Genomic DNA, 12055 nt, shown 5'->3' on the forward strand with positions numbered 1-12055 from the left:
CAGCACCTACCTTGAGTGGCTCACATCTGCCTGTAACTCAAGCTCTAGGGGATCCAATGTCCTCTTCTGGACTCTGTAGGCATCTGCACTCATGCACACACATGTACAAACACACACACACACACACACACTCACTCACTTTTGTTTTTGTTTTTTGTTTTTAGAGACAGGGTTTCTCTGTGTAGCTTTGGAGCCTGTCCTAGATCTCACTCTGTAGACCAGGCTGGCCTCAAACTCACAGAGATCCACCTGCCTCTGCCTCCTGAGTGCTGGGATTAAAAGCATGCACCACCACTGCCCAGCTTCCACACACACACTTTTTAAAAAATAGTAATGTAATAAAATTTTTAAGAAACATAAGGTGGAAGGTGATAGAAAAAGGTAAGTATCATTCTTTGGCTTACACACACACACACACACACACACACACACACACACACACAATCACATGATCACATAATATCACACAGTCATGCAATACACATATATGATTACATAAGACACACACAACTATAATACACACATATACACACAATCACACACATCACATGATCACATAATATACACAGTCATGAAACACACATACATGATTACATAATATACTCACACAACCATAATACACACAATCACATGATCACATAATACACACAAGATCATGTAATATACATACACAATTATATCATGCATTTACACAATCACATAATACACACTCACAGACACACTACACATACACCACACACATACATATACACACAGGCACACAAACATAGACACACAATCATATGATCAAAATACATACACGATCATGTAATACACATACACAATTACATAATAACACTCACACAATCACATAACACTCACACACAAACAAAAAATGGTAAACAAAGATTGGGAAGTGTGCTGGGTACAGCGAAGGCCCCTCTCTGGTCACTGGTACGGATGTGCCAACAATCTGTACTCACAACCTACTAGATGCCAGAGGCTAGACAAAGTAGGACCCACCACCAAGCTCACAGCCAAGTCCTCGGGACAGAGAGGGCAGTGTCCACAGGCTGTATAGACCCTCGTTCCCAGATTACAGCCAGCATGACTTACAACATGCTTACTAATGGCAGGAACAGCGAGTGTCTACCAGGAAGAACTCTAGGGATGTGGGAGGGATCCATGGGACATGCACCATCCCCGCCAACCTGTCCCTCACAGTTGATGCCACCCTCTGGACCCACGACAAACCTCCCTGTCCTCCCCACCCTCACAAGGTCCCCAGGCTGCCTGCTTCTGACTTCTTCACTGATACCTTCTTCACTCTAAGGGCAGTGATCACATGGCTCTCGTCATATTGCCTTTTGGTTCGAACATCTGGGAAAGAAAAGAGTTGAACTCAGAACAGGAACCGTGAAGGAACACAACACTGGTGGGTAGGTGGGTAACTGTCCCCTCAAAACACAGCTGTGATCTCAACATCTAGAGTGTATGCAGGGGGGGGGGATGGAGACAGGAGGACTGTGAGCTTGAAGCCAGCCAGGGCTACATAGCAAGACTCTGGTCTTCAAATAAATAGTTTCTGCATTTATATGTGTGCTGGAGGATGCCCACATGCCACACACAAGTGGGGGTCAGAGGATAACCTGGGGGAGGGAGCTGACAAGTCTTGGTTGTGCTTTCTTGGTGCTGGACCACTGACCTTGATCGAACCTTGAATTATCTTTCTAGCAGTATGACATTCAATAATATCATTGTTTCCCTTTGTTTGTATGTGTATGATGTATATACATAAGCATGTGCACAAGAGTGTGTGAGGGCACGGGCCCATGTGTGTGCACATGCCTGTGTGTCTTCCTCAATTCCTCTTCAGGCCGAGTCTCTCTCCCTCTCACTGAACCCAGAGCTCACATTTTTACCCATCAAGTCAACCATCTTGTCCAGCGTGTCTGTCCTGCCCTCCTGAGTTCTGGGGTTACAGGCAGGCTGCCAAACCACCTGACTTTTCTCTAAATGTTGACTTATGTGCATTGGTGTTTTGCCTCCAAGTATATCTGTATGAGGGTATTGGGTTCCCTGGAATTGGAGTTACAGACAGTTGTGAACTGCCATGTGGATGCTGGGAATTGAACCCAGGTCCTCTGGAAGAGCAGCCAGTGCTCTTAACCACTGAGCCATCTCTCCAGCCCCTCACCTGACTTTTTTTTTTTTTTTTTTTTTTGGTTTTGGTTTTTCGACACAGGGTTTCTCTGTGTAGCTTTATGCCTTTCCTGGAACTCACTCTAGCCCAGGCTAGCCTCGAACTCACAGAGATCCATCTGCCTCTGCCTCCCGAGTGCTGGGATTAAAGGCGTGCACCACCACCTCCTGGCCTCACCTGACTTTTATACAGTGCTGGGGACCAAACTCTGGTGTTCATGATTCCATGGCAAGCCCTTTATCTACTGAGCCTAATCACAGGCAGCATTTTGAACCAAACAACAAAACAACTTTCTGACGCCATTCATTGCCCTTTCCAAACCTTTGGCAACCTTCAGAAGGAGGTTGTGCAGGCCACTGTTCTCAACATACCCACTGGATAACCGTGTGCTGATGCATGTGTGTGTTGGTGTATGTGTTGCGTGTCTGGATGATGGTGTTGGTATGTGTGTTTGGGTGGGTATGTTGTTGTTTTCTACTCACCCAGTAAGCAGAGGTAGTTGGGCTCCGCTAATCTGGACAGCTTTGAGACCTGATTCAAGATGTTATAGAGTTCTGTTGGCTCACAGAAGAGCAGCCCAGCCATGCTGCTGGGAAGAATCAACAGTGCACAAGTTAAGCACATCTTTCTATCTAAGACAATGGCCAGAAAATGAGAAACCAAATTAAACACTTCAAAAATTGGAAGGGAGGGGCTGGGGCTGTAGCTCAATTGACCAAGTGTGTGCAAATCACAACTTATGAATATGCAAATATACTGTAGCGTATATGAATGCGTAAATGGGTATTACAACATATGGAACCACATAATACCAAGTAGGCTATAAACAGTTCCTATTTCATTTGTTCTCTCTCTCTCTCTCTCTCTCTGTATGCATGCACTGGGAATCGAGCCTAGGGTCCCTGAATGCTAGACAAATGCCCTGCCCCTGAGCTTCATCAACAGCTCTCATTTTTCTTATTAAGAATTAATTAGCACCTATTAAGCCAAGCCTTAGAAATAGCCAAGGTAAACAGAGCAACCTTATTGAGGTTTCGGTCCAGAGGGAATGCAGATACAGCCACACAACAACCTAAGCAGGAAGTGCGCTATAAAAGACTGCTATGGGGTGGGCAGGATTGTTTAGCAAGTGCAAGCATTTGCTGTGTATGCCTGATGACCCAAGTTTGTCCCTGGAACCCATGGTAGAAGGAGAGGATAGACTCCCAGAAGTTATCCTGTGATCTCCATGTGCATGCCACACCCACACCCACACTCACATACACAAATTCATCTTTTAGATTTATTTTCTGAGTCTTTTGCCTCCTGTTTGTATGTGTACCATGTGCGCGCCTGTGCTCATGGAGACCTGAAGAGGGTGTTGGATCCCCTGGAACTGGCATTATGGACAGTTGTGAGCCAGCATGTTGGTGTTGGGAACCTCTGCAAGAGTAACTCATGCTCTCAGCCACTAAGCCATCTCTCCAGCCCCTAATAACTTTTCTTAATTAGAGGTTGAAGAGATGGCTCTGTGGTCGAGTGTGTAGTGCTCTTACAGAAGATCTTAGTTCATATCCCAATTCCCACATCAGGTGGCTCACAACTGCCTGTGACTCTAGTTTGGTGGAATCTGACGCCCTCTGATGGCCTTCACCGGTACCTGCACTTACCTGTACATATACATACCCACACACAGACACATGCATACACACGGTTTAAAATAAAATAAGTCTTTTAAATGTTTTCATTATGATTTGAAAAGAAATGTCTGCCACAGGCTCACACTTTGAATACTCCTTCCCCAGCTGGGGACTTGGTCAGCGTGGCTGCTAATCTGAGACAGGAGACTGGACAAGATGGAGGAGGAAGGGTGAAGGAGAAGAGAACACTCTTCTCACGGAAGCAGGAGGGAGCTGGGGACATGGGAGGGGCAGTCTGATGTGCATACAGCTGGAGAGGAACATGAGGCTACAGCATTGTGGGCTGTGGTAAAGATCTGACATCAAGTGGGAACGGCTGATGTGTACAGAGCTGGCTCTGGCTCGGGTGGGGAGGACTGCTTTAGGGACACTGTATCTGGGAGCTACCTTCCAGAAGGTTCGTCAAGAAGATCAACAGGGAAAGGTGGAAGAGAAATTGAGTCCAGGGGGGTAACCTTGCTCAAGACAGCTCCACTTAAGTCACTGATACAAGGCTCTAAGAAAAGCCAATATTAGGCCAGGTGGTGGTGCTGCACGTCTTTGATCCCAGCAATCAGGAGGCAGGGGCAGGCGGATCTCTGAGTTTGAGGCCAGCCTGGTCTACAACATGAGTTCCAGGACAGCCAGGGCTACACAGAGAAACCCTGTCTCAAAAAGACAGAAAAGAAAAGCCAATATTTGGGGCTGGAGAGGTGGCTCAGCAGTTAAGAGCATGTGTTGCTCTTACAGATGACCCATGGTCAGTTCCCAGAATCCACACAGTGGCTCACAACTATCCCTGACTGCAGTTCCAGGGGAGCCAATGCCTTCCAACCTCCATTGGCACCAGGCACGTGTATGGTACACATACATACATGAAGGCAAAACACTCATACAAATCCAAGAAATCTAAAAAGCTGTTTTAAAAGCCAGTATCTTCTTCATCAAAGACTTCAGTGCCCAGGTTCCAGACCGGGGATCACTCCTGCAATGGGTCTTTCCTGAGCACAGCCACGCTCTTGTACCGGCCGTCCTCTGTATATGTGTGTACTTCTCACACCTGTGGAGGACAGAGGACAACCTGGGGTGCCTCTCTTCAGGCTCCTTCCCCCTTTGAGAAGGCTCTCTCACTGACCTGGACAGTCACACAGTAGGCCAGGCTACCTGGCCAATGAGCCTCCAGGGAACCGCCTGTCTCCACCTCCCATGTCACCATGCCCGGGGTTTCAGGCCTGGCCACTTTACTTGGGTTCTCAGCTATCCACACTCCTGTCCTGAGACGTGCGAGGCAAGCACTTTTACCAGCAGGGCCCTCTCCTTAGGCCCTTGCCTGTTCTTCCAGGCAAGGCTTCCCAAGAGTGTGGCATCTTTCCACGGCCTTCTCTTCCTCAGCTCTGATGTCAGGCTCTCGGGTCTGAATCTAGGCTCTGCCACTCGCTTGGGGTTGTATTATCTTAGGGGCATAATTAGCTTCTCTATGCCCCAGTCTCTACCTCCGTAATGTGGCAGTATCACTGTCCCAAAGTAGGGTGTGAGGGTGCACATGGGAGGTGGAGTCAGGAGAGCCAGAAGTTCACGGTAATTCCCCAGTACAAGGCAAGTTCAAGGCCAACCTGGGCTGCACGAAACCTTGTCTTTAAAAAACTCACATTGAGTTGAGATTCAGAATCTCCGGTGTAAGACACAGGACCTCAGGGCTCCATCTGTGTCCTTGAATGTAAGTGGGGTCCCTTACATTCCCCACCTCCCACATGCTATTGAGCCTTGACCTCTAGACTCCAGACTCGACTTACATGCCTGCTGGATAGCTCAAGTACACCATGGCCAATATTTTTGTTTTGAGCCAGGGTTTTGCTACAAAGCCAAGGCTAGCCTCAAACTCTACATCCTCCTGCCTCTGCCTCCCAAGTGTGGGGATTACAGGTGTGAGCCATCACACTCAACAGTCCAAAACTATTCTGTGCGTTTGTGTTTATATGTTTGTGTGTGTGTGTGTGTGTGTGTGTGTGTGTGTGTGTGTGTGTAGGTCAGGAGTTGATGGCAGGTGTCTCCTTCAGTTGTTTTTATATCTTATTTTCTGAGACAGCATCTCTCACTGAACCTGGAGTTTGTCAATTCAGATAGACTAGCTGGCCAGCTAGCCTCAGCAATCCTCCTGTCTCTGCCTCCCTAGCATTGGGATTATAGACACTTGACTTTTTTTCTCCTTAGATTTTAAGTGTGTGTGTGTGTGTGTGTGTGTGTGTGTGTACATGTGATGTGGAACAACCCTCTTGTACACTGTAAAGATTTGCCACTTGTATTGGTTTAATAAAACACTGATTGGCCAGTAGCCAGGCAGGAAGTTAGGTGGGTCAATCAAACTGAGGATGAAGACGAAGTAGACTGGAGTTAAGAGAGACTCGAGAGAGCCATCCAAGAAGCAAGATGCCAGAGGACCGGTAAACCACAGCCATATGGCAATACATAGAATAAATAGAAATGGGTTAATTGAAATGTAAGAGCTAGTTAGCAATAAGCCTGAGCTACTGGACAAGCATTTTGCAATTAATATAAGCTTTTGTGTGTTTATTTGGGACTGGGCGGTTGGGACAGAAAACTCTGCCTCAGTTTATATACATGTATAATCTGGCTGTTTCAATGAGTGCTAGAAATTGAACTCAGGTCTCTAGACTTGGGTGGCAAGTATTTTATCAATTGAGCCATCTCTCCAACCCCACCCAACCTGCCCAGGCCAAATCTTTTACCACATCTATGCCGCACCTCTAATACTTGGTCATCTTTAGTCATGCCAGGCTCCACAGGCAGCACCCTTCCCTGCCAAATCATTGCAGACCTCCCCCCTCTCCCCCAGCCATAGAGACCTCGCTCTCCCCTCCTCCCTCCCATACTATCTATAACACAACTCCTAATGGAGTCCAAGTTGGTCAGTTCTATCCATCTCTAGTGTTAGTATCTGAGCCCAAAATATCATCCGGGGATGCTGATTTAATTGCTGCCCAGCAGGGCTTCTTGCTTCCTGCTTTCCCCTGTCTTGTTATTGTACTTTGCTGTGAAATGGTCCCCACAGGCCTACACATTGGAACACCTGGCCCCAGCCAGTGACACTGTTTTGGAACCTTTAGGTGCCTGGTCTACATAGTGAGTCCTTCCAGGCCTTCCAGGGCTACATTACATAGTGACACCCTGTCTCAAGAAACAAAAGTAGACACCATCTGAGAATGACAACTGAGGATGCTCTCTGACCTCTACACACACACACACACACACACACACACACACACACACACACAGGTTTACCCTAAAGGGGCAGAAGACCAATCAACACTGGTGGAAGATGAGAAACCATGGGCTATGGCTTTGAAAACAGACTGGGGTGTAACCATGCTCAGCCAGGGGAACTGCAGGCAGGAGATATTCACGAAAGCATTGCGTGGGAAAACGAGTCAGCCCAAACTCCCGTGGGAACTTTCTTGCCCCATCTCTACTTTTAACCCCACTCTACCAACAAGCCACAGTTCACCTGGGGTGGGGAGGAGAATTGAGAAAGAAAGATAAAGAAATAGTGAAGCCAGACACTCTAGTTCCCAAATGCAGGCGCTTATAGAGAACAGGAAACCCAAGTGGCATGTTGACAGAGCCTTAATATTGAATTAACTCATAGTTTATTAACTCAGAGAACAGGATCTCAGACTGCTGTGATAAACCTGGTATCCAGGGACAATCCAATTGCTGCAATGATTTCAAGAATGGTGAGATGGGTAAAGGTGCCTGCCACCAACCCTGATGACCTGAGTTCCATTCCCAGCATTCACACAGTGGAAGGAGAGAACATCCTCCCGGGTTTCGTGTGGCATAAAGGGAGAAAGGGAGGTGCTCTGCCTGCTCTATTCAGAAGCTGGCCTCGTCTGTTCAGTTCTACATAGAAGAAAGCGGACGTGAACAAAGGCGCCCTCTTTATATAATTATATAAACAACAGAACAGATATGACAACAAAAAGGAAGGAGCCTCTTTTACAGGGGGCCTGTAAAGGAGAGAACTTTCTTCTGACCTTGCTGACACACAACAGCACACAGAGGCCCAGCCAGAATGGTTACTTTATATCCACATGCTCCTATGTATTGCAGGGTGAGGGGACATTGCTTTCAGTGCCTACCTGCTTCTAGCCCATTCACAGACCTGGTCACCACATCTCATACACACAGACACCGTCCTGAGTCAGGGGCATGAAAGAGTCACAAATGAGAAACAGGAAATGTGGTTCGTCTGAGGCTGTGCATTCAGCTGAGCATGAAATGCATCCCAAGCCCAAAGCAGAGTGGGAGGGATCACAATGTTTTTCTTAGGGGTCGGCTGATTCTGATCAGGCTGAGTACACGGTGTAGACAGAATGAGTGATTATAAATGATCTCAAAGCACACTACTAACTTGGTTACAGGCTGGGTTCAAGTTTGATTTTTATTATCATTTGTTTTTTGTTGTTGTTGCTGTTTTGTTTTTTGAGACAGGGTTTCTCTGTGTAGCCTTGGCTGTCCTGGAACCCACTCTGTAGTCCAGGCTGGCCTCGAACTCACAGAGATCAACCTGCCTCTGTCTCCCGAGTGCTGGGATTAAAATGTGTGCCAACACCGTCTGGCTATCATTAGTTTTGAGACAGGGTTTCATGTAGCCCAAGCTGGCCTCAAACTCTCTGGAGTCATGGAGTCAAGGATGACCTTGAATTCCCAATCCTCCTCTCCTCCTGCCTGTACCTCTTAAGTGCGGGAAGAGAGGCTTTCTGGGAAAAGAGGCTGGCACGAGCATGCGCATGCCCACTTTATGAGGTGCCAAGGATCCAGCCCTAGACTTCTTGCACGCTAGACAAGTTCTCTCCCAGCTGATGCACACCTCCAGGCCCCTCCACATCCCTATCATTCATGCTCAGACCTGGTTAGCCAAAGACTCTTACCCTCTCTGCCCTTGTGACCTGCCTGTGCTGGTCCCACTCTGCACTTATCTGGTTACCCTCATCCGTCACATCTTAACCATCTCATGAATAGTTTCCCCACCACCCCAAATCCCCCAGCCACTCCATTCCCCCTACCCTCAGGTCCAGGGATCCTATGCATTTAAATCAAGCCTTGCTTCCTCCTTAACATGCTTCTGATGGCCTCAAAAGCTCTTGCTGGACATATCCAAAGGAACAAGATGCACGTTGCTTGGCTAGTTTTCCGGCACTCCGAATCGTCTGATGTTTCCAACCTCTTCTAAACTCACTCGGTTCTACCAAAATTCATTGAGGTCTGCTCTCAGAATGGTGTCAGGTCAGACAAACAGAAAAAGAGATGAGCTCTGCGGGTACAGCGTTTGCCTACCATTCTCAAGGCCCTAGATTCCATAACCAGCACTGCATAAACTGGGTATAACAGATGCAAACCTGTAACCCCAACACTCTGGAGTCAGATGCAGGAAGATCAGGAGTTCAAGGCCATCCTTGGCTACAAAGAAAGTCTGAGGACAGCCTGGGCTACATGAAAACCTGCCTTAAAAATAATGGTAACAGCCAGGCAGTGGTGGTGCACACCTTTAATTCCAGCATTTGGGAGGCAGAGGCAGGTCAATCTCTGAGTTCAAGGTCAGTGTCTGGTCTAGATAGTGAGTTCCAGGACAGCTAGGGCTACCCACAGAGAAATCCTGTTTTGAAAACCAAAATAAATAAGCACATTAATAATCATAATAACACATAGCTCTTGACCATTAGATGATGTCAAAAAATTAAAGAATTTTAGTAAGAATATACTCAGAGCACATACTCAGGAGACAAGATCAAGGGCAGCGCTTGTCCAAACGTCTCCATGCCAACAGAAAGAATATGTCTCTCTGAATACAGGACTACATTTTCCTGCCTCCTCCTTTCCCTGCCTACATACTTCCCACTATTGAAGGATCACAGCATGTTGGCTCTCTCGTTCTCCCGTGTGAGTCTGGATTTGAACTCAGGTTGTCAGGCCTGGCCAGCTCCCCAAAGGCCGGAGAGAACCAGAGGAGGCATACCCAACTCCAAGACTGGGCTGGTAGTACACCTTATCAACCCAGCAGAGGCTGAGGCCGGGGAAGAGAGAGAGGTCACGTCAGCCCTCATGTGTGGCTGTGCTCTTTAGCTCTCATGCCGTTTGTAACCCCAACGCTTGCATCTGTCACGGTCCCCAGCAGACTGAGTCACTCATGTGTTACTGTCCTCTACGGAGGCGGCAGCCTACGGCACAACTGTCTGCCTCTAACCTGAACTGCTGCTGTGTGTGTGTGTGTGTATGACTGCGCGCGCATAACTGGGGATAGAATGCCAGTCAGTACTCTACCACTGAGCTACACCCTAGCCCTCCTTTTACGTCCTGTTTTGAGACAAGGGCTCACTACTTGACCAGGCAGGCCTTGAACTTGTTACCATCCTGCTTCACCCTCCAGGTGAAGGATACCGAACTTGTATTATTGTTTGATGATTTCACATATGTATAAAGTGTTTGGATCAAAGCCACCCCCATGCCCTCCCATCCAGTTCCTTTCCTATTCCCAGACCTTTTCTGTGTGAACTCTTCTGTGTGGTTGCTTCAGTTTTTTTGTTTTTCAACAGAGTTTCATGCTGGTCTCAAATTCACATCAATCCTCCTGCGTGCTAGGATTACTGACCTGAACCATCACACCTGGCTATGGTCTTAAACATCTTTTCACATGGGTGGCGTGTGCGCATGTGTATGAGCCAGAGGTCAACCTCAGCTGTCATTCTTTGGGTGTTGTCTACTGCTCCTTAATTTTACAGTTTTATCTTCTTTAGTTATGTTTATTTTTTGTGTCTCTGTGGTATGTGCATGTGAATGTAGGTGCCAGCGGAGGTCAGAGGTGATGGCTATTCCTTGGAGCTCGAGTTACAGGAGGTTACGAGCCACCCGGTTAAGATGCTAGGATCTGAACTCTGCAGGAGAAGCAAGAAGTGTTCTTAACCACTGAGTCATCTCTCCAGCCCTGATATATTGGGGGATTAAATGGGGGCGGGGTTTGAGACAGGGTTTCCCTGAGGAGCCCTGGCTGTCCTGGAATTCATCATATAGCCCAGGCTGGCCTCGAATTCAGAAATTCGCCTGCCTCTGCCTCCCGAGTGCTGGGATTCAAGGCATGTGCGAACACCGCCCAGCAAACTTAAAAAAAAAACATTTAGGATTTGTGTGTGGTGCGCGCACACACTTACACATACACACACGCGCACACACGGTTCGGAAGAAGGAAGAGGAGGAGGAGGGGGAAGTGTTGTGGCCACGGCCATACAGTTTGTAAGCAATATAAGTCTCTGTGTTTACTTGGTTGGGTCTGAGCGGCTGTGGGACTGGCGGGTGACAAAGATTTGTCCTGACTATGGGCAAGGCAGGAAAACTCTAGCTACAGGGAAGAGCTGTAGAATCATGTTCCCCCGCACTGCTGCTGGGATCGAAGGGTAGAGACAAGGACCAAAGCCCGAGTCACAGTCTCCAAACGTCCCCTCCTCTATACCACAGGGTCGTGGTCCTTCCTGCACAGGGCCTGCTGCTAAGTCAGGGCCAGGACTTGGTAATCCCAGCAGGGGTGCGTGTGCAAAGCCTGGAAACCCAGCAAGGCTCCGTGCGACTTGTGGGAGTGACCGCTCTGGCCGGTGCAGTGGGGAAAGGCCGCCCACCCCGCTCCGGGACTCCATCGACCTCCCCAGAAGCCCCTCCAGCCTCGCTCCGGGAGCAGGAAGGCAGGGCCTGGCTGAGGTCAGGGGCTCGGGGGCCGCCTGACCTGCTGAGCGACTTCGGTCGGGCTCCCCGGCAGGACGTGTGTCTGGCGCCCCACCTAGGAAACGGTTCCGGTAAGGCGCTTCAGAGCCAGCGCCCGTCCTCTCGGCCCTCTGGGAGCGCGCTCCTCAAGTCCTCCAAACCCCCGGTTGCCAGGGGCGTGCCCAGGAGCCCGTCTGGTCCGCGTGACCGCCCTAGACGGAGACGCTGAAAGCCGCGAAGCCTAACGCCGGATCCGGGGCCGGGAGGAGACCATGACCAGCCGAGACGCAGCCGCGTCTCTCTCGCGAGATCATGCAAAGAGGGCGGAGTCCAAGAGAGGGTTTCTTGTGGGCGACCGGGCGGTGTGACGTCAGACTTCTCGCGCGAGATCGCGGAAGTGGGCTGGGTCTTTCTTAATGAGACCGGGCAGCGCTTTGCCGAGCCTGTC

General features: G+C 48.8%; 1 protein-coding gene across 1 annotated transcript in view; it reads right to left on the reverse strand.

The window, feature by feature from the left end:
- The window catches only part of Styxl1 (serine/threonine/tyrosine interacting like 1), a 32154-nt gene extending 20139 nt beyond the window's left edge, over positions 1–12015 (reverse strand). The window contains 3 exon segments of the mRNA XM_037198307.1: positions 1298–1359; positions 2665–2768; positions 11630–12015. Of these exon segments, the coding sequence (XP_037054202.1) occupies positions 1298–1359; positions 2665–2767 (165 nt within the window). The 5' untranslated portion in view covers position 2768; positions 11630–12015.
- Between the last annotated feature and the right edge of the window lie 40 nt (positions 12016–12055).

This window comes from Peromyscus leucopus, chromosome 23 (genome assembly GCF_004664715.2).
Source record: "Peromyscus leucopus breed LL Stock chromosome 23, UCI_PerLeu_2.1, whole genome shotgun sequence".
Classification (NCBI taxonomy): Eukaryota; Metazoa; Chordata; class Mammalia; order Rodentia; family Cricetidae; genus Peromyscus; species Peromyscus leucopus.